This window comes from Arachis ipaensis, chromosome B09 (genome assembly GCF_000816755.2).
Source record: "Arachis ipaensis cultivar K30076 chromosome B09, Araip1.1, whole genome shotgun sequence".
In the NCBI taxonomy this organism is placed as follows: domain Eukaryota; kingdom Viridiplantae; phylum Streptophyta; class Magnoliopsida; order Fabales; family Fabaceae; genus Arachis; species Arachis ipaensis.
Genome location: NC_029793.2, coordinates 107901029 through 107924390, shown reverse-complemented (window position 1 = coordinate 107924390; position 23362 = coordinate 107901029). Strand labels below are relative to the sequence as shown.

General features: G+C 35.1%; 1 protein-coding gene across 2 annotated transcripts; it reads right to left on the bottom strand.

The window, feature by feature from the left end:
* Positions 8459 to 16781, bottom strand: LOC107617978 (alpha-mannosidase I MNS4). 2 transcript variants are annotated; one of them, XM_021111389.1, is made up of 17 exons: positions 16535 to 16781; positions 16317 to 16436; positions 16137 to 16229; positions 15961 to 16053; positions 15013 to 15103; positions 13978 to 14033; positions 13791 to 13863; positions 13600 to 13709; positions 13353 to 13403; positions 12912 to 13000; positions 12696 to 12777; positions 12497 to 12610; positions 10867 to 10946; positions 10554 to 10689; positions 10077 to 10147; positions 9742 to 9988; positions 8459 to 9344 (listed from the first exon to the last, which is right to left on the bottom strand). In XM_021111389.1, the coding sequence occupies exons 1-17, from the start codon at positions 16655 to 16657 to the stop codon at positions 9123 to 9125; spliced, it is 1851 nt and encodes a 616-aa protein (XP_020967048.1). In that variant the 5' UTR covers positions 16658 to 16781; the 3' UTR covers positions 8459 to 9122. The 2 variants fall into 2 exon arrangements, with proteins under 2 accessions (XP_020967048.1, XP_016175361.1); XM_016319875.2 differs by having other exon boundaries at positions 15961 to 16047.

Genomic DNA, 23362 nt, shown 5'->3' with positions numbered 1-23362 from the left:
ATTATTTAGTTAGTTATTATATATATAAAAACTCAAATTCTTAACCGAATTACAATAGATTAATTTTTTACATGCTGGATTAGAAAATACCGTGAAAAATCAAAAGTGTGATAAGAACAACGCAAGAGTATGGAATTTAGAAACTAAGCTTGATTATCGCAATGGTTAATCACACATTAATCACAAGGAATAAGTTGAGTTTGCTTATATACCAAATAATCTCCTAACTAACTTGGTTAACATAACTATTCAATACATTAATTGTTAGTTGATTAACCTATCTAACTGCTACATACTCTCTTAGCTGTCAAGCCTGTCATGACAGCTTTCGTCTTTCAGGGTGTGATTATTGTTGGAATGTTGGTGAACAAGTTGCTTTGACTGCAACTACTTGAGGCTGCAGCTGGATCAAATTGATCAAGTAACAGAATAATTCTAATCATCCATATCCAAAACTACATGTAACGAAAGAGTTATAAAGGACAAATTATTAGTGTCGCATGTTTCTGGCGTTGCCCTTGAGCAGAGTGAGAAGTGAGTGCATTGGATTAATAAGTGATAATCTATCTAGCAATTCATTATTTTTTTAATTAAATATGTAATAGTGATGAATATGAAATTATTAGGGTAATTTACATAAACAAATAAAATAAACCACAATATTATACAATTATTCTAAAATAAAAAAGCTTACATGTATGTTCGGTTTTGAGAATAAATTTATGTAAATCAAAGCTATTTTAATTCGATTTATATTCACTCTATATAAATCGAATCAATTGAATTCGATTTAGCATAATAGTAATAAATCAATTTGAATATATTCAATTTACCAAGAAGGAGAGTTGTTTCAGGTAATTCGAAACAGCTTGTTTCGATTTAGCATGAGTTGGTAGCTTCCAAGTAATTTGAGTCCATTGAATTTGATTTACTATACACTGAGCCAATGCTATAAATTGAATTTAGTTAATTCGATTTAGCAACGAATATAATCTATATAAATACGAGCAAAACGTTAAATCTTCATCAGAGTAGTACTCACAATGGCTAGTGAAGATAGTTTTTTAGTTCTTGTGCATTACAGATGGACGATTAAAAAAAATGTGAGAGGAAATAAAATTTACTGATAAAGATCTGTTGAGTGTTTTTATCAAATCTTTTATGACTTTTGTTGAGTTGCAGGATACTGTAATCCAAAAATTGGGACTACATGGCATGAAATGGGTAGATAAGTATTTTATAAAATTCCAATTTCTGTTGTTCGAGATGGGACTCAAGTTCAACACTTGTTGTTACCTTTTCATTTTTGCTTGTAATTACACATGTAGTAGTTTTGGTGGCATCTCCATCCTTCGCAGCTGATCTAAACCGCGATGACAATGGAGAAATGAGTGATAATCGATCTTTTGTTACGCTTGCTATTGCGATGGCAGATACTCTTGTTATGATCCCAGTTTCAGGGGAGGTTGGATAACTAGATGCCGTGAAATGTGTACTGCAAGATGACGATGATATGGAGCCTGCCATGCTTGATGAGGATAGCGATAATGATTTAAGGAGGAGTATTCCAGTTGCGGTGGTGGAGCATCGAGTTCGAAAACTCAGCAATATCCCCCACACTTTTTGACCTTAGATTTAAAGGCTATGACACAACATTAGTTCACGGATGTAGAATCCGAATTTGGGTCCAGAAATACACAGGATGTAACACACTCAGTAACTCCTCGAATCAAGTCCATACAGGTCGGCCGCCTTCGATATACCTTTCGAAGTTCGTTAGACATCCACTAACATAGTCATTGTCGATCGGCAGGCCTAACTTGTACGCTACATCTTGTAGTGTGATTGTGTACTCTCCGAATGACATATGAAAAATATGTGTCTCTAGACACCATCTCTCTAAGAAAGCACTAACTAGCGGCTCATCCAACATAAACCAGTGGTCGTTGAGTCTCACAAGATGGTATAACCCAGCCATCTACAAATACGATATGATTTGATCGTCCAGAGACATACCATGCTACCTCCTCATGCAGTAATACATCGGATGGGCTGTATAACAATAAAAAATTGCTAAGACCCATAATATACTTTACTAAGAACCATACTAAACTAAGTAATTAACAAAAACATACATTAAACGAATTTTAAATTATGTGTGTTCTTTTGAAAAAAAAATACCAATAGCCAAAACTATAATTTTATAATATATCAATCTTACTCATACAAATCAAATCCCCGCTAAATCTAAATTCACATAACACGAACATTTCTAGTAATAAAAACTTTAATATAAAATATAAAACAATCCAAAATCACTATTATCACTAATATTTATAACTTAAAAATTCTAACAAAATTTCTGATCAGTAACCATTCTAACATTTATAATTTCAAATTTATTTAAAAATTCTAATAAAATTTCTTATCATTACTCCAACTAATATTTCTAATAAAATGCTCTTCTAAATTAAGTATTGCTACTATTTTTAATCCAACTTGAAGAAAAGATTTAAATTTTATTTACTAACTTCTTCATTGATGCTACTAGCAATGTGGACAACTCCATCTAACCGGTAGATAAGATTCGGGTCGTCTGTAAACCCTGCTAAATTAGTAAATAATTATTCAATAAATTAAGTTTTAATAAGGAAAATTAGAAATGTAAATTTTATACTAAAATAAGATATATCTCATTAAAACGAGAATTTTGACACTAATTTCAAATAATTTGGCACAAAATTTGGCTGAACGGACCAAACCGGACCCATGGGTCCAACCAATTCACTCATTTAAGTGAGTCTCAGCTCACTTATCCCTCCTCTACATGCGAAGAACGCTGAAGCTCAGCACAAGGGAGAAGAAGGAAATCAAATTCACAAAATCCCTTGATTTCATTTAAATTCATGTAACTTTTGATCCGGAGCTCTGATTGCCGCACCGTTTGTGACCACGCGTTCGCGTCATCGAGCTCTACAAAGCTTGGAACCTTGTGAGGTAAGGAAGCCACGCTTTCTTCCTCAATTTCTTCACTTTCAGTTTCGAAATCTATAAACAAAGGTATTGAAAATTGTTAAATTTTGGTGTTTAGGTTCGAATTAGCTTGAGAAAAATATTCACTCTTGCTTATATGGTGCTTGGGTAAGGTGAGAATTATAGAACCTTACCTAATTCTTTAATTGAGTATGTTAGGTATTGAATTTTGAGTATGTATGTGTCATATATGTGAATTATGTTTGTGTATATGTAAATTGGAGCTTGATTGTATATATTGGAGACTTGGTGGAGGTTTGGTGACAATGTTTAGGTGACTTTGGACCTTTGCGGTTGTGTTTGGTTCCTTTGGTGGTGCCTTGGAAAAAATACGTGGAAATCGGCCAATGTATGGTTTAGGTTTTGCGTATTTAATATATAATGTTCTGTGAAAACTTAGGTTAGATGACCATAGGATAGGTTGAATGCATGATTGTACTTAATGCTTAGTAAAACTTATGAAGGATGTTGAATGAGTATGAGAATAGATTGATGGTTATTGCTTGTTGTTGATGTTGGTGATAAAATGCTATATGGAGAATTGATGATGTTTGCTAAGGTATGAGGGTGAATATGTATTTTGTGATGGATTGTTGATGAAACTTGTTGATTTAAGTGATGAAATTAGGGATGAGAATGTGTATATAGGATTATAATTGATTGAGGTAGGATTTGGAAGTTTTGGTATTTTAATTGGTATGTTGTTATGCTGGATATATGTATAGGAAGTGGGATTTGAATTTGGTTTTAATGAAAATGAGGTTTTGAAGTTTTTGTGAAAATTAGTTTTTGGCCGAACTTTGGCGAGCCATAATTTGGCTTCCGAACCTCCAAATGATTTCAAACTTATTTTTTATGAAAATTGGGTCCGTGAAGTTTATGCCATTCGAAGAATGGATGAAAAATATTTTAAGATGAAAAAGTTATGAGCATCAGAAGTTTGGGGTTTAAAATGGTAAATCTACAGGATTCAGACTTAGTAAAATTTTTGGTAAAACGTACGCTCACGCGTACGCGTGGCCCACACATACGCGTGACATGAGACTTTTGCGTACGCGGAACGCTCATTCGCATGTGGTGGCTACTGCCTCCCATGCATGCGTACGCGAACAAGCCAATGCGTACGCGTCTTGGCCTAAACGCATACCCACGCGTACGCGTGGCCACTATTTTCTGCAAAACTAGATTTTGTGTTTTTAAATCAAATTTCAGACTTCTAAACCTCTATTCTCATCCTTTTAGTTATAAAATATAATACTAAGCCTAGTAGTTAGTTGAAGCTAGGAAATTGAGGTAACTTGGGGATGAAGAAAAGGGGTAAACATGATGAATTATAAGAGAATGATGTGAAGGCTAAAAGAAGTTATGATGCCATGGCTATGGCGAATGATTATATAATGATTATGAATGGTTATGAATGTTATGCGGCTTATGAATTTAATGATATCTGAGATACGAGTTTTCCTGGGTAACAGAACTGTGGCTTGCCACCACGTGTTCCAGGTTAAAACTTGATACTCTGTTGACCCTACGTCGTAAGGGTGACTGGGCACGTATAAATTCCCGAGAATGGATATCCCCCATTGAGTAAATTATATATGAATGAATGAATGTATGAATTATGAATGAAATGAGAAAAACTATGCATAGACTCATGGGGATGCGTGACGAGGGACAGTCTAAGGGTTTCGGACTTGTCGGGTTGACTGAATAACCAACAGATGAGCCTTATCAGCCATAGGACAGGCATACATCATGTGCATTATATTTGTTTGTTTGCTATGCGTTATTTGGGAGTGCCTAACTGTATATACCTTATTAATTGCTATATTTGTTACTTGCACTACTTGTCTCCTACCTGTGCTTGCAATTGTCTGTTTGTCTGTCTATGCAAACTCACTAGAGACAGAGGAACGGAGAAAGGGTGGTCAGGGTAAGGTTAAGATTAAGTTAAGTTTCTGTTTAGTACTTAAGCTTTATAATCTGAGTGTCGGTGTTCTAGGATTGTCTCTGGCATTCCCAGGACCTTATATATTATGTGTGTGGCACCTTTACCATGCTGAGAACCTCCGGTTCTCACCCCATACTGTATTGTTATTTTTCAGATGCAGGTCGGGAGGCTCCTTGATAGGCATCTGGACTTCTGGAGCGGAGTGGTTTCTGGGTTTCTTTTGCTGTTTGGTTTATGTATATATGTACCTAGCCTTCTCTCTGACTATCTTGTTTATTTTGTTCCTCTTAGAGGTGTTGGGAATAATACACCATTCCCCCTTGAGAAAACACCTTTGACAGAGAAATAAAATAGACACAATCACAACACAAGAATTTAACGGGAAGTTCTTCAGCCATCGACCTAACTCCGCCACACACCTTGCATCTCAACGCCAACCAATGCCCGTGTGCAATTGTGGACTCGATTGCCACAACTCATCCTTATCCATGGCAGTGCGGTAATACCATGAGGATCGCCTTGTGCAAACCTGATTGTATCAACACATCCTTGACTTGTATTTGCCACAAGCCAAAATATTCTTCCATCAAATTTCTCTATTTCAAGCTTCACAGCACTTGAATATCCTGACATTGTTGTAACTGTATACTGGAATAGTATAACTCAACCGTGCACTAGGAAGGGTCCCCAGGAAAGAGAGGTGGGTCACAATGGACACACTTAAATACCAAGTCTTTCCTTAGCCAGAACCTTTCCAAACAGCACTCTCACAGTGTCACACTGCCTTCCAGAAGCAAATGGAGAACTTAGCCTCATATTTATAGCCTAGGCCACCCACTCCATTTGCTATCCTGAGCAATGTGGGACTAATTCAACCAAATCCTAACAAGAGGTTTAAGGAGAGTTAAAGTTTTATCTTTGTATTCTGGATATTTTGGGATATGTATATATGTATGTAAATATTTTCCAACCAGCCTTAGTTTCGCAGGCTAAGTTAGGAGCTTGTTATGTCGTTTTCTTGTCTCTCTATTCCTATTTAGTTATCCTTTTAAATCTTAGTTTTCTTCACACGCAAGTAATCTCGTTTCCTGAGCGTTGTGCTTTTTATTTTGCGATTTTGTTTTACCTGTTTTTCAAGGCTCCTAGTTTATTATATTCTTTCTGCTATTATATGTATGAATTTTATTTTAGAGGTCGTAGCGCCTCGCCACCTCTGTTTTACATCCTAGGTATAAAGCTCTGTGTGGTAGGGTGTTACATCGTCCTCCATGTGCGCAGTTTTAAACCTTGTCATCTAGAAGCTTGAGATTTCTCTCTCGTGTGGGGTAGGAGGAGTAAAATATGACTGTAAATTGTATCAAGTTGATTTGAATTCTTATATAGAGCATGCCATCACTAATCGAATCAAATGACTTCGATTTAGAATAAAGCATCTCCTACTAATTCAAATCTATTTGATTCGACTCACTATGGGCTATATAAAGTAGTAAATCAAATTCAATGGACTCAAATTACCGTGTGCTACCAACTCTTGCTATATCGAAGCAAGCTTTTTTGAATTACCTAAAATAATTTTTTTCTTGAAAAATCAAATTTATTCAATTCGATTTACTACTACTATAACTAAATCGAATCCAATTGATTCAATTTATATAGAGTGAGTGTAAATCGAATTAGATAGCTTTAATTTACATAGATTTATTCTCAAAAGTCAAAACCATACATGCATATAGGTTTTTGGGTTTTAGGATAATTATGAAATATTGGAGTTCATTTGATTTATTTATGTGAATCACCCAAATAATTAAGATGATTAATATATTTCTCTTAAAAAATAATTTTGGACTTAAGTTACAGAAAGACACATATAAAATTGTAGATGTTATGCAAATTGTTCAACCAACTTATGTGAATAACAAGGTGATCCAAAAATTTGTGCAAATAAACAAGCATGTGAAATTATAAACAATCGAATTTCACAATACAGATGACGAGAACTAAGATCCTGTTTGGTTATGTTCGTAACATTTAATTTTAAGAACCCACATTGTATTATGAAAATAAGACCGAGACATGATATACTATTTATGGATATGATACAGAGATATAAACAGTGAATATCTAAAACATATTTGAACAGAGAGATATGGACATTAGACATTATGTTTCTAGGACAATGTTTTTTTTTAATTTTTATGTCCATTTTTAAACGAAGGATAATGATAGATACAAGATTTGAGAAAGTGGACACATATTTTTTAATGAAATTTTTTTCTCTTTTTGTCTATAGATATTTTTTATTATTCCATTACTACTCTTCGTATTTTCTTATGAAAAAACCCTAATTTGAGCTTTTTCTGTATCGTCGTTCTCAGAGTACAGTACTTTTTTTTTTGGTCTCTCTTCTATGTCTCTGTCTCTATTCTCTTTCTCAGTCACATAACTAGGTATTGCTCTGCCTTTCCTCTTGTTGCTTTTTATTTTTATTTTTCTATTAAATAGAATTTTGTTCCTCTTTGTCCTCATTTTTTTGTTTTTATTGTTTTATGAATTATCAATTTGAAAATTAATAAGACCTACATTCTTTCTTTTGACAGAATTTTAAACTTTTATAATGATAATGTGAATGAATGAAAGAAAAAATTGTTTTGAATTTTAATATGTTGAAAACATTGTAAATTTTATTTGTGCTATGTTTAATTAGTACAAAAAGTTTGATGCAAAATTTGGTTTATGTTAGTGCAGAATTTTGTTTGTTAATACATACTTTTGAGCTAAATTAGTTTGTACTTGAGGCAAAAAAAAATTTGGAATCACATGATTATTTTAGTCATTTATTCATTTTGTATATTTTAGTCTTGTTCATATTTATTCATACATAATACATAACATTACACTAGTGTCTTGTATATTGTATCCAAACAAAATACACAAAGAATAATTTTTAGCTATGAAGTACGGACACTTTGCTGAGTTACCGTGTCTGCATGTCCAACAGTGCCTTAATAAAAATTAAAAAATTCTTTTTCGAACACGCCTGGACACACTTAAATACCATCATGTGTCCAGTCTTATTCTTAACGTATATTCTTAAAATAAATTTAGATATAGTATATATTATTATTTATTAAAACAAAAAATATTTTAAATACTTGATATAATTAAAATAAGACATTAAAAATAATTAAAAATTTTAATTTATATTTTAATATCAATAAAATATCAAAATATTATTATAATTTATCTAAAAAATACTTTATATTTTATATGTATGTGTATTCCCGTGTCATGTAAGATTTTAAATTTTGCGTGTCGGCGTGTCCCATGTCCATGCATCATAGATTTTTAGTGTCTCTATTCTATTGTCTCTATCTCAGTATCATATTCTATCATATCCACAAAAACAAACACGGTTCTAAATAACACGAAAATCTTCTAAACTAAATTCCATGTAAATTCACTAAAATCTCTAAATTCAGAAAAAGTGGAATTGTTAACATTATCAGCAAGAACATCAACAGAAAATGGTAAACAAGGAAAGGGGAAAACGGACTATAACCATTTTTTACTTGACATAATGAATCACGTTATGCTTTATTTAGCACAAGTGATTCTCCCTTCAGCTAAAATTGCTCTATATAAAGCTTTGGATCATCACTTTCCCTAAAAGAAATCATACAAGTGAGTAAAATGGACAAAGTTTTCCACAGCATATGTCATTTGAAATTAAGATACCCTACATATGTACACAGAGTCACTGATTAGACCTGTATGACTGTGTTACAGAAATCACGGGAAACAATGATACAACAAAAGAAATTACAATTACACTCGCGAATGATGACTATGGGGCAGATACTATGTTTCAGGCTATGGTAGTGCAACCTAAGAAATACTTCTGAGGGGTCAGTTTTTACCATAATCCAAATCTATTAGCTCCTTACTCACTGTATCAACAGATGCCGAAATTATCAAACCAATGTATAATGGAACCAACAAAACCCAGCCTTGAAGTTTAAGTAGTGTTGCAAAAAATATCATTTCACATCAATCCTCTTGCATAATTGAGATCTTATAATTCTTTAAGGGTGCTGGGAAGCATCTTCTGGGATTCTTGGTCACCAGAGATCTATAGACTTCATGAAGTAACATCTGATTTGTGGGTCTGATTATCGTTATGATCATTGCTATAATCAGTTAATGCATGGTCAAAATTCGGCTCAGTGAGAACCACCACTGAGTGGCTTTGTTCATGAGTTGGTTCTTTCGGCTTTTCAGTTTCATGAGCATGATGTTCTTCAGTTGGATACACATATAATATACCAAACTTCTGTCCATGAGTTAGTCCTGGGCAGACACCCTGCACAATCATAACAAAACATGACAAATTGTTGCAATTGGAATTGTAAAATACTAGTAGTTACAGACACTTCATGTCTAGGGTTAAGGATAAAAATTGTCAGTAAGGGATCGTGTAAAAAGATCGTGTACAAAAGTATTCGTGGGTTTAGAAAATGTGACCAAACAGGCAGTTTTCTTGCTCCAAAGGCCTTATATGGTAAAAGATACAATAATTCTTGATACTGGCTTCTGTGGAGTGTTGAATCATGTATTTATTCTTAAACATATCAATCATTCACTGGCATTAGAAACGGTCCTGTCCGCAACCGCAAGTAGTACTGAGCAGGAGTAACCAAACAATGTGAAAAGAGGGAAAGTACGGATTTAAAACAGATCAAAGAAAGAGTACTAAGTACCTTGATCAAACCTGTAATGGCAGTTGGATCAAAAGTTGGTAAGTCTGATGAATACCTAGCTTTAGTCCAACCTGCATGAAATCTACTATTGTTGGATTCTTGCTTATCGTTGTCAGCCTCTGAGACACGATAGCTTTGTCTCAAATCTTCACTTCTACAATAAGCCCCATGGTATAAGCAATGTTCTCTCACTAGGGAGATTTGAGGAGTTGCAGGCAGCAAATGCCCTTCAGTGCTAAATACATACCTGTTTTCACAGGTTGGAAACAAAGATAACTTAATTTCATTGTAAAATGTAGGGCCTCTGAATTGTAAATGCAGAAAAGTTCCCTCACTTGTATGGCCCATTTTCCACAAGATTATCAGGACCCACAGCCAAATCAAATAGAAGCCATAAATACTTGACCTATTTGGAACAAAGGTTATTAGTTGCAATTCTCTCAAAACATAAATAAATAAATAAATAAATAAATAAATACAATAAAATAAAAGGAAGAAAAAAAAGACAAACGTGAAAAGCAAGACAGATGAGGGGAATACTCATAGTTTATAAAGGGATGAAACAGATAAATTCATTTTCAAACAAAATAGACCCGATCCTTGACATCAAAGCCTCAACTGAAGGGTAGGCCTTTTTTCCAGATTTTGTGAAGGATTCCAACTGGAGCCAAATAAAGGTGGATTTACCTCAGTTGACAATCATCTTCAATTAACACAACTAAAAGTAGACCTTCACTTCTGTTATTTGGCTTAAAAAACTTTTAAGAGGACAAAATTGCTCTCAAATTAACTCATGTCAGATTTGTTCTTACTGTCTCAGCTAGGAAGAAGCTCTCCATGTGATCATCCTGGTTGTGATGCTCAACATCTGAAATGTGACAATATCCACAAGGACATCGAGTCCCATACTGTAAACTAGCAATCATGTCTCGCCCAGCATCAAGATATCTACATAGGATGAAGTTTTCAAGCCATACAGAAAATTAGACAGGGAACAACTCATCAGTAACTAACAATGTACACAGATAGTGCTATAAGTACTCAAATTACCATGTCTAGAAAGGCATGTATAAGAAGCTAAATTTTAAAATGATAGCATGAACTATAAGCAAGATATAAGCAGACCTAGGATCTCTGGTAGCTTTGTACAGCCAATAAGTACTCTCTATCAGCTCAGGCCGTAAAGGGTAACTCTTCTGCCCATGCTGAAATACGGGATGAAAAAAAATTATAAACAGCTCATGAAGTATAAGTCAAACAAAAATTTCCTTAAAAGGATTTTAAGGCATTCATCTATTTGCAATGGGCATGATTAGGTAAAATTAAGTCGTGATGATAGGCCATGAACTCCAAGGTGATGAAGCTAGACTTGAAAAGGCTTATAACAGTGTTTATTGAGGATGTCTCTTTCAGCTGTTGATGGGTTTTGATCAGAGGTGGATTTCATCCTGTTTATCCCAGATTTGCGGTGTTGGTGAACCTACTAAGATGTTCCAAAGTGCCAGAGGGAAGAGATTGGGGTGATCATCCTATTAAAAACAGATACTCAACGAATCAGTTAGGCTCAGAACCATTGGGGGAACCATACCCAATTGTCTTACTACTGAAGCTAAGGAAGCCAGCACACTCTTTTATTTAAGAGCTACTCTAAAAAAGATTTGAGATTTGGTGTAAGCTTGTCGTGGGCACTCATGGATGTTGCACATGATGGGCCTCCGTGAAACCTAAAGTCTAAATTCTGAAATTGCGCTGGGCATATTTTAGTATACCTTTTTTATTCCAGAAGCTGCGGAATGCCTGATCATAATACAGGCAAATGGGTAAAGCATTCAATCCAAAACATATGCTATAGTAACAATTCTTGCCCATGTGGTATATGTAGGGTCAAAGAACATAGCCATACAGCTAGGTAGTGCTTGAACCAAGACAGATATCTGCAATTTTGGTGGAGGGGATAGAGACCACATAACTTGACACAAACTGAATGGCTAACTCAATATTTCATATTGTCACAGCAGCTTACATTGCTTGATGACATAACACAGAACACAAAATTGTTACATCCATCTTGAATAAAAAAACTCTACTTCCGATTAGTTTCAAAATCACAACTGTTGCACAGTCCTATATCTCACACAGCACTTTCTCTTATATAGTGTTTAAATTCTATTTCAAAAGGATATGCGACTCATTCTTGCATTATACGGAAGTTACAAACCATTATTTAAAGGGAGCATTCTATTTAGACCCCAATAATCATTGGATATTGTTTATCTGTGTATAACTTTTATATGATTCATTCTAATCTGTGGGAACTGTACATTAAGCAATTTATTATTGCTTCGTTTTCTCAAAGCTTCCCTCTGTAATTCCCTTTGAACTCACTGTGGGATAGAATTTTGTTTGTTGTCTCTTTACAATTCAGCATGCACTGTTTCAAGAGTGTCATTTTCAGACATTGTCTGATGCTGGGCCTTCTTGCTGCATTCAATTTTTAATTTTCCGTTGCATCCCAGTTCTCCTGTTTGGATCTTATTAACTCCTTAGATGTGGTTGCCCTATTTTCTATCTGATCGTATCTCCCCCAACCCACCCCCTCACTCCCAAACAAAACCCCAACCCTCTTTTGTTTTTAGAAAGTAGTCGTTACAGTCTTACAGAACAAAGATTCTGAACACCGGCTCATTTAAGAGGAGAAAACTAAATAAGATTCACCAGATTACTAATTACTCTCAACTGTTAGGAATAAACATACCTGAACAGTGAGACTAGCAAGATTAAAACCTTCAGGGGTAAAACCATATCTTCTCCAAACACTCAAGAAGGCAGCATGAGTACGAATCGCAGGATCAATATCACCAGCTAAAACCTTGCAAAAATACATGTTTTGCTTAGCCCTAGCTATAATATCACTACTTATCCATATTCAACAAGAAGCAACAAAAAAGAGAAACCTGAAGGCCAGGCCAGAATGCCTGGAGACTGTTAAACAGCGGCCATACTATAGCAGCAGAGTCCATATTCACTTCTACATACCTATGAAAATAAAGAAAAATCCAAGTTTCATAATAAAAATACATTTGAAATAAACACACCGATGATTTTTTAAAAGAAATCTACAAACAAGTAGTCAAGTTTACAGGGTGGCATACATAGCCACAAGCTTTTACCAAGGATCATGGTAAAGATAATGCATGGCAGCAGCATAAGCTTCCTGGAATATATACAAGTATTCCTCATCTCCAAATAATAAATAAGCCTGAAATGTCATGCATGGAAGACAAAATCAGAGAACCTAAAATAATACTAATTAACAAAGCAAAGCCCAAAATATAGAGAAAATTACAATACAAAGAACTCTTGGTAAAAATATTTCAACTGGTTAATAATGTTAAAAATTGATTAATCTAACACTGGCACAGATCCACAAAAGGACTCATTATCACACAAAATGTGAGCAAAACTCCTTTAGCAACGTGAATATTTTGGTTTATTGATGTGCATTAAGATAGTCATAAGGAACAATAGTTCTTTTGCACAGAAACAGATATTAGTCATTTTAGTGCAAATTGCTCCATAGAGGCTTCACCATGTCAACTTCGGCTACTAACCTTCAATAGATACTCATAGAAGGAATCAATACTAGTCCCTATTCCTGCATCCTGCAAAATGGCAAAGAGACAGCTGTAATAATTGTTGAAATCCACATGTAGGAAGATTGCATATCCTAACAAGTTTAATATATTCTGGTGTAGAAAAGACACTGGGACAACAGAGCAACAGCAATTAGAGAAGTATTGGGAGAAGTCCTTAGAAATCTTAATGATCTAACTTATAACAAATGAATTTATTATATACCTTCTGTGTCCATTCACCTGTAAAAACATTAATATGAGCACCAACCAGATTAAGCTTTGAACGCCGTGCCCAAAGTCCACGCACTGCATTCTTGGTTACTTGTTCAAAAACTGCATGTCAAAAAATCACATGGAAGGACTATGAGTAACATCCTTCATTAACAACGATCTGAGGAAAAACAGTATGCTTACTAGGATCATTTATCAAGCGGCTTAGAACTCCAAATTCAAGAGTCAAGGTTCCACCACCAGCTGTAGAAGTTATCTAAGCACAGAACAACAGATTTTTAGCACAACATAAAAACACACAATATGCACTCTATGAAGACCTAAATATTCTGTGACACAAGAAAAAAGGGAGCAAAGGTTACATCATTACCTTGCTTTCATGTTTATCAACTCCATGTAACAAATTTACAGATCCAAAAGGAATTCCTGAAATACAAAACAGCATAGAACAGTCAATATATGATGTACTATACATCAACAACGAAGTCTTGTCCCACTAGCCACTAGATGGGGTTGGCATAAGGATCATACAATATCATTGCCCCTTGTCATGAACCATATCTGAACTCAACCTATTTACGCTTAAATATCTGATGATCTACTTATTCAGAGTCTTCTTAGGTCTGCCTCTACCCCATACCACCAAACTATCTCCTATTTGATCTACCCTCCTGACCAAATGCATTTTTGTTCCCCCTCCCAACATTTGGAAACCACCTATGGCAAAATTCCATCAACTTTTCAACAATAGGTTTCACCCCAATTTTTTCTCTCATGTCCATTCCTTACTATGTACTATAAATACAATAAAAGAGCATCCTCTTCCAGCTAAGCTGAAAATATGCGGAAGTTTGCATCAATCGAAGCAAATAACTACAAATGGTGTTTTCGAAGGAATGTTCCTTGGTTCCTATTATCTTAGATTCTTTGGAGCTTATATCCAGTATGTTGTATGTGAACATACAAAGAAGAGATCTGCTTGTTATTTAGATGGGTGTGGCTGTTGAATGTTTAAGCAAAACAATAATGGCCAAAATTTTGAAAGCATGTAGTTTATGTCATTCGTTGGTGCATTATGGTTGAATTCGAAGCAGAATGCAAGCATCTTTAAGGAATATGATTATGACTATGTTCTTAGCTTTTTTTGGTGTTCTGACCATGGCTTGTTTCAAGGGAGTTGAGCTCTCTCATTTGCATAGAGAATGATTAGCAGTGCATGTGTCGTCGAGACCTGATGTTACTATGGTGGTAAAAATAAAATAGAAGAGATATGCTGATGTTTTTTTTTTTCAAATAAAAAAAAGGTGCAAATAATATAATCCTTTCACTAAAGGAGACAGACTATTTTCAGAGTAAAACCACTAAAAGATAATTGCAGTGAAGTATGCACAGAGTAATACCATACCTGTCGGAGTATCAAAAGCTGGTAACAGCCTCCTGCCTAGATCTTCAGCTAAGTTCAGTAGCTGATTATCATATGAAGGAACTCTCATGCCCTACACAGTGAATGTAAAGATAATTCAAAAAGGACCTCAGAACTATGTTGTACAGATTTTGTAGCTGAAATGAAATACCAAATCAGTACACCATGATTACATAAATACTACAATTGAAAACAATGAAAACCTTGTCTTACTAAGTGGAATCAGTGACATGGATTAAAAAACACCATATTGTTTACAACATTGTCATTAAAATATCTTACAGTAGTTCAACCCATGATTTTCTATGTCTTACTTTACCTCTAGGAGTCAGGACTCTGTCATTTGATTCATTCTCCTTACTAGGGATATCTATGCACCATCTCCATGATATCTAAATCACCTAAGGCAAAATTCTACAACCTTCTCTATAATAAGCATTACCCCAACTATCGTTTAATTCCTCATTCCTTATCCTATTTGTTTATATATCCATCATCCATCATAGCATCCTTATCTCTGTTTTTCACCATTTTTGCAAGACTTTATAACTCCAAAATGCAGTCCCATATACTATTGTTGGTCTTATATGTGTGCAGTAAAATTTATCCTTGAGCTGTAATGATACATTTTTATTCAAAATAATAGCTGAAGCACCATTCCACTTCGACCACCTAGATTGAATCCTTTTGTTATGCTTGCTTCTATTTCTCCATCAGTTTGGATGCAGAAACTGAGATACATCTTACCTTTACTTATACTAAAAACTTCATCATTTACCAATAAACTCTTATGCTGGACTCATCAAAAAGTAAACAAATAACCACAAAGTCAATGCTGAACTACCTAGATCCTAATATGAATTGGTAGAATCACTAGACTATTATCAAAATACAAAAATGCAGGTATGTGATAATGTATATAACAGATACCGTAGCGTAATCACTGGCTATAAGATGAGCCGAAAGCAATCCTCCAAGAACTCTGATTGTCGTCTCAAACAAAGAAACAGTTTTGTTCTGTAACCGACCAAAAAGTAATTAAATTCATCCTTAACTCCAAATTGAGTACAGAAACTTGAAATTCAGCTGCTTAGCCATTCACTCACAATATCAAAACGAATATTTTTACCAATCCATTCAACGGAAGCGGCAAAGCGGTCACGGTCACCGAGTAGAGCCAAAGTGTCCAAAGAATCAATCTAATAGCACCAATCACAATTATCATCAAAATTATCTTATAATTAATGAATGAATTAATTAATTTTGGTGATTTTACTTATACTCGCCAGAGTTAAGGCGTAGCCACCGAGAGTATCTTCTCCGGCGCAGGACATAGGGCGCAATTCGTCGAGAGGGAAAGCGTTGTCCATGTATCCATTGAAGGCGTGATAGAACATTTCACGAACCTGCGAAATTTGATTTCAAATTTTCAATTCAATTTTCATTGCAAGATGAAAGTAGGTAGGTAGGTAGGTAGGTAGGTAGTGAGTGAAAGAGTGGGTACCTCATCTCTGAGAAGTTTGGCTTCGTCCGGAGTAACGGAATCGGCGAGAGTCAAATCTGGATGTAGAGAATGAAAGAAGAGTAATAGAAATATCAAGCCAAGTTTTCTCCCAGCTGCTTCCATTTCCCTTTCAACCAAATAGCGGGGATGCTACAATACTCTCATCAGTTCTTTTCTTTTTCTTCGCATTTCGCATTTCGCATTTCTTTCTTTTTCTTTTGCTTTTTTCCTCTTCTTTTTTGGGGGCGGGGGGACAGGACATCCCTTTCCATTAGATTTGGACCACACAGCTTTTGCTGAACCTTGGCCCAGACCATGTCGCGAGGCCCAATAAAAACAAAAAAATACCAAGTGTGGTTCAGTCATAACTCATAAGTGGTTATAGTTTCAGCGGGAAAAAAATGGTTGTAGTTCTGGATGCATTTAACATGTGCCATTGTATAAGGAGATCTCGTGTTTTTAATCATTAATTACAATCATAAAATTAGTTAATCATTAATTTCAATCATAAAATTTATATAATTAATAATTTAATGTTAATGGCTAAAAATATTGGATTGCCTAATACTATGATACATGTGATATGCTTTCTACAATTTTTATACTTAACATGTTAATTAAGAGGCCAATGAGTTATAACTCAAATGGCATAGTCTCCTTATACTCAATAAGAGGTTGCGGGTTCGAATCTCCTATCTTTGGTAAAAAAAAAAAAAAACATGTTAATTACTAGGGGAATTTTATCCAATCCCCTCTTAAATAACATGTAAATGATCTTTTATAGACGTGGTATATTTTAATTGAATGTTTACTTTTAACTTGAGTTAATTTAATCTAATGAGAGTTAACATCTTAACTAAAATAGGACCATTTTATAATTAAATAATTTTTTAAAATAGGAATGTGACTCTGACTCGAGAGGATTGGGTTTTGCAACGTGGTTTGCAAGATATTCTCATTACCCACCCTCTTAATAAACGACCTTGCAGAAGAGACACTTACATGCCTCAATGCCATGCTAGCATCCCTCTGCTTTAGAGCATCTTAGACAAGGACATCTCGCTCTAGTTCTTGCACCAGCATTGCATCGACGCAGTGTAAGGAGTGGCAAAAATAGTGCAGGAAACTAATGAATTTATTGCTTGGAGTTAAAATCGCTGGAAATTTTAATTCCAAAATTGAACTAACTAACGTACATGTGGGAAGCAGTGGTTTTGGGCTTCCTTTTGGGTGGAGGATGGGGGTGAGCGATGACGAATAAGGAATGAGGGAGAAGCGATAGCCATTAGAAAGAGTTAGGGTACATTTTCTAGTAGATTGATTTGGAAAAAAAAACTAGAATTCAATTTTTAATATTTTATCAAATTATACATTCACCCCTTTTAAATAATTTTTTAATTATAAAATGGCCTAACTATAGTTAAGATAGTATTCAATCATAAAGTGACACATCAACATAGGGTAATTTACATGTTACTTCAGAAAGGGTACGGTAGAATTTACCTAATTAATAGGGTTAAGTACGATTTTGGTCTCTAAGGTATAGGTTGAAAATATTTTTTGTCCCCAACCTTTTTTTGCATACAAAATCGTCCCTAAGGTTCAGCTTAATTTTAAAATCGTCTTTCGGGGGCAAAATACCATTCTCCAACAACCCCTTCTCCAACAAACCTTCTTCACCAAGATACTCAGTTTCGCTTCTTCTTTTTCTTTTTCTTCATCACAACATCAGCAATAACAACAATGGAATCAAAAACAGAAATAATGTAACAAACAAAATAAATAAAGCAGAAGAATCAATAATGTAATTAACAAATCAACAAATATTAATGAAGCATTGAAGTTTTGGGGGCATAGCAACAATGAACAAAGGAAGATTGAGAGGTTAGCAAGAAGTACAAGCTATAACTAATTAGGTTACATTACCACTAATCACTTTCTACTTAGCCAACTATTTTAATTAAGCATGACAAACATGTGATACCCGCCCTCAAGTTGGGAGTATAGAGATTCAATAATCCCAGCTTGCTACACGTATTGAAGGGAGTCGGAGATAAAGCTTTGGTAAGAATGTCTGCCGTTTGTTCAGTTGTCTTGACAGGCAGCAACTTCACTACTCTTTCTTGATCCTTGTCCCTAACCAAATGACAGTCCACATCCAAACGCTTCATCCTTTCAAAGAAGACAGGGTTCACAGCTATGTGAAGAGCGGATTGATTGTCGCAAAAGAGACTAAAATGTGTCTTATACTCAGCCTGGAGATCTTTGTGAAGATACACTAGCCATTGTCCTTCTCTAGTTGTCTGGCTCATTGTCTTGTATTCTGCCTCCGATGAAAAACAGGAGACAATAGTTTGCTTCCTGCAGCGCTAACATACAAGAGTTCAACCAAAAGAAAAAGTAATAACCAGTTATAGATCTTCTAGTATCAGGGCAAGTTGCCCAGTCTGAATAAACAAACCCTGTGAGTTTTAGGTTATTGCCCTTGGCAAAAAATAGTCATGAACTCGGATCACCCTTGAGATACTGGAGCACATGGAGATCTGCTTAAAAATGTTGATCAGTGGGGCATTCAAGAAATTGGGTCAAATATCCTATAGCATACGAAATATCTGGTCGAGTGTTGGTGAGATATAACAACCTACCAACTAGTTTCCTGTACTGTAGTGAATCACTCAACTTCGTCCCTGAATTCTTGGAGAGAGCAGCTGAATATTGCATGGGAGTGCTTGCTGGCTTGGCACCCAACATACCAAATTCTTCTAAGAGGTCTAAGTGTACCTGCATTGGCAAATTGCCAATCCTTTTGAACTGTGAGCAAATTCCAGTCTTGGAAAGTACTTTAATATGGCTATATCATTGATTTTAAACTTCTCATCCAACCAAGACCTTTTTCACATTGTTGATTTCTTCCATGTCATTTCCAGAGAGGATGAGGTCATCTATATAAACCAGAATTGCTATAAATTCATTCCCAGTGGCTTTAGTAAAAAGAGAGTAATCATATTTGACTGAACAAAGCCTTCTCTTTCTAGCTCTCTGCTTAACTTCAGATTCCACATTCTACTTGCTTGTTTTAGTCCATATAAGGATCGTTCCAACTTGAACACTTTTCCTTTTGCATCAAGACCCGGTGGTGCTCGTATGTAAACTTCTTCGGGTAAGTCTCCATGTAAGAACCCTGTGTTGACATCCAGCTGACAAAGAAACTAGTTTCTGTTCGTGAAAATAGCAAGTGACATTCGTAGAGTGGTCATCCTTACTACGGGGCTGAATGTGTCAAGAAAATCGAAGCCAGGCCTCTAAGTGAATCCCTACATAACCAATCACGCTTTATAGCGCTCTACTTTGCCATCAGGATTATACTTTGTCTTGAAGACCCACTTGCAGCCAATGGGTCTCTTTCTAGGTGGTAAATCAACTAGACGCCAAGTTCTATTGTTCTCAAGAACCAAAAATTTGTCTTGAATGGCTATTCTCTAACATTCATGCACCACGGCCTCTTAATAGGATTTCGGTTCGGGATTGGATGAGAGATGCAGTGTGAAACATTTATGATTCTGGGAAAGAGCATCATAATCTACTGCCTCAGAGAGTGGATACTTGTGTGTGATTGGCACTTGGGCTTTGGTGGATGTAGCCATGAGCATGCAATGATAATCCTGCAAATAAGAAGGGCGTCTTCTCTCTGTGGTGGTCCTTCTCAGTGCTATATGTGTGTGTGGTATAATCTTAGCAAGTTGTACATTTTTTGAATGTACTAAAGATGTTTATAAATTTTGTGTATCATGCAATGTTGTGCCTGAAGTGCGTGAGGCAATGCTTTGTGCTTGTGTAAGGGAAGGCATGAGATGTTCCATGATAACGTGTGGAGTATGTGTGGCAGTGTGTGTCATATGTTGTGGCTCAAGATCTATTACGAATAGATCAAGGTCAGTAATAATGTGAGATGGTATACATGTGTGTGATGCATGTTGAGAGCTTGAATAATTGTCATTGGACTTGTATGAAAAATGAATCTCATAGAATTGTACATGTCTTGAAATAAAAAATTCTCTAGAATTTAGGTCAAATAGAATATATCCTTTGGTTCCTTGTTTAAATCCAAAAAATATACATTTTCTAGCTTTGCTATCTACTTTTCTTCGATTAGCAGTTAAAGTGGAAGCAAAAGCTAAACATGCAAACACCTTTAAATTTTTCAGATCAAGTAATTCATGAAACAAGTTTTGAAATGAAGATTTTTCATGCAACTTCTTACTAGGCAAATCAGGAGGCAATAACATCTCAGAGTTTTATATGAAGCTCAAATTCTCATTAGATGAGCGGGGCTAGTAGCTTTTTGCTTCCGAACAGTTTTGGCATCTCACTTTATCCATTGAAGCTCAGAGTGATTGGCATCCATAGGAACTTAGAATTCAGATAGTGTTATTGAGTATCCTTTTTCAGTATGATGATTCTTGAACACAGCTATTTTATGAGTCTTGGCCGTGGCCCTAAGCACTTTGTTTTCCAGTATTNTTCAAAGATTCTAGATGACAGCTTTCTGTCATGCCATTTTTTTGATTTTTCTTTATAAAGCTTGGCATTTTCGAAAGCTGTAAATCTGAATTCCTCTAGCTCATTTAGCTGGAGTTATGACTCAAGATCTCTTTCATGAACTTGGCATAAGAAGGTATTTGCTCAAGTGCCTCTGCAAAAGGAATCTTTATTTCAAGAGTCCTCAGATAATCTGCAAAGCGAGCAAATTGCTTATCCTGCTCCTCTTTCCGGAGTTTTTGGGGATAAGGTATCTTGGCTTTATATTCCTCAACCTTAGTAGTTAAAGAAGCCTTTTTAGAGGGGTTGTTGTCAGTACTTGTGTGTGTCTGATCCCTCACTGGCAATTGAATGCCAGAGTCAGAAGCTGGAGTGACGTCCATCAGCAGTCCTTTTTCAGCCTGAATCAGATTTTTGCTCAGCTCCTTCAATTTCAGCCAGAAAAATACCTGAAATTACAGAAAAACACACAACTCATAGTAAAGTCCAGAAATATGAATTTTTCCTAAAAACTACTAGAAATAGACTAAAAACTAACTAGAACATACTCTAAACTATATGAAATTATCCCCAAAAAGCGTATAAAATATCCGCTCATCAGCATTCGATTGATAAGATGGACAGCATTGCTAATAGCAAAAAGCCTAAAAAGTTTAAGAACATTGGATTGAAATATGAGGGCTCTAGCTGTGTTGAGAATGGTTTGATGTTTCCTCTCCACAATACTATTTAGTTCTGGAGTCTCAACACAATTAGTTTGATGTCGTATGTCTTTGGAATAAAAAAAGGTTGTAAGGCGAAACTCAGGTCCATTATTACTTCTTATGCATTTTATAATTTTTTCGAATTGAGTTAGAATCAAATTAACAATGCATTTTATAATTTTTCCGAATTGAGTTAGAATCAAATTAACAAAAGCTTGTAAGGAACCTGCCTTTGATTTTGAGTTTCATAAAAAGTATCCATGTAAATTTACTTTTTTCATCCATAATGGTAAGAAAATACTTGTAACCATTAATAGAAGCTGTAGCAATGGGTCCCCATATATCCACATGAACAAGATCAAAATAACATTTTATTTCTGTAACAATGTCAAGAAAAGACAATTTCTTTTGTCTTGAAAAAAGACAATAATCACATGGTATAATATCGTTTTTACAACGAATGAATGGGTGCAGTTTCTGAATGCTATGCATCCTATCTTGTGACATGCGTCCTAATCTAAAATAACATAAAACTTTTTTATTATCTAATACATGTGCTATTTCTATTTGTTCTATGTGTGTGACTTGAGTTGGAGGGAAAACCAATTTCTAATTTGCAGGTAGTTTTAGCATGTAAAGTTCTTGATCCACCTCAACTGTGCCAATCATTTTCCAGGTATTCAAGCTCTAAATCTCATACCTTGAATTAGTTATAAAACACTTACAATGTAGATTTTTAGTTAATTTTGAAACTAAAATGAGATTAAAATTGAATGATGGAATATACAATACATTGGTGAGAAATAAGTCTTTGGTGAAAAAAATGGTGCAAATGATCTGTGTTGTAATTTACGAGCCATTGGGAAGTTTAACTAAAATAGGATTGATGTATCTAATAACTTGAAAAATTTGATATGGTGTGAGTAACATGGTCAGTGGCTCCTGTGTCCATAATCCAAGGTTTTTAAAAGAAAATTTTCATTGTAAGCAAGTAAGAAATATGTGTGCTCATTGACAAAGCATAAAAGTTACCTAAGGTGTTGAAAGGATTGACTGAGTGAGGAGCTAGGTTGGCACCTTGAGACTGAGTGTCTTCTTGTAGGAGGATATACATAAGGAGTTGCCTTTGTTCAAGAGACAATGTCACTGTAGAGCTAGTTGGATCTGCCAGTTAAGTTGAGTTTGGACTGCTCTTGTCATCATATTTCTTTTATGTGGCCATGTTGATGCTAGCACTTCTAGGTTGCTGCTTCATATGGGGAGGGACCCCATGTTTTTTGTAGCAAACATCTACCAAGTGCCCAGCCTTATTGCAAAATGAGCAGCTTTTAGGGTAGCTTCTATCGAAACTATCTCGACCCTTGTAAAACCCTAGAAAAATAATAAATAATTAATAAATAAATTAATTATGAGCAAAGAAAGTTAAGAAATTATAGTTTGTAACTTAGAAAGAATAAAATATTTAGAACGTGAATTAAAACACCAATCTTAGAGGTTTTGGCCCAAAATTGGGCAAATGGGCTAAAACGACTGAACCAGACCCATGTTAGGTCCAAGCCCACATATATAAATCCTTAGATGGCTT

Excerpts from the sequence above, each read along its gene's own strand:
- LOC107617978 (XM_021111389.1), bottom strand. The coding sequence starts at position 16,657 with ATGGAAGCAGCTGGGAGAAAACTTGGCTTGATATTTCTATTACTCTTC. Across the intron at positions 16,437-16,534 it reads CCAAACTTCTCAGAGATGAG|GTTCGTGAAATGTTCTATCA; the intron begins GTACCCACTCTT and ends CAAATTTCGCAG. Across the intron at positions 13,864-13,977 it reads TTGATAAACATGAAAGCAAG|ATAACTTCTACAGCTGGTGG; the intron begins GTAATGATGTAA and ends TTCTGTGCTTAG.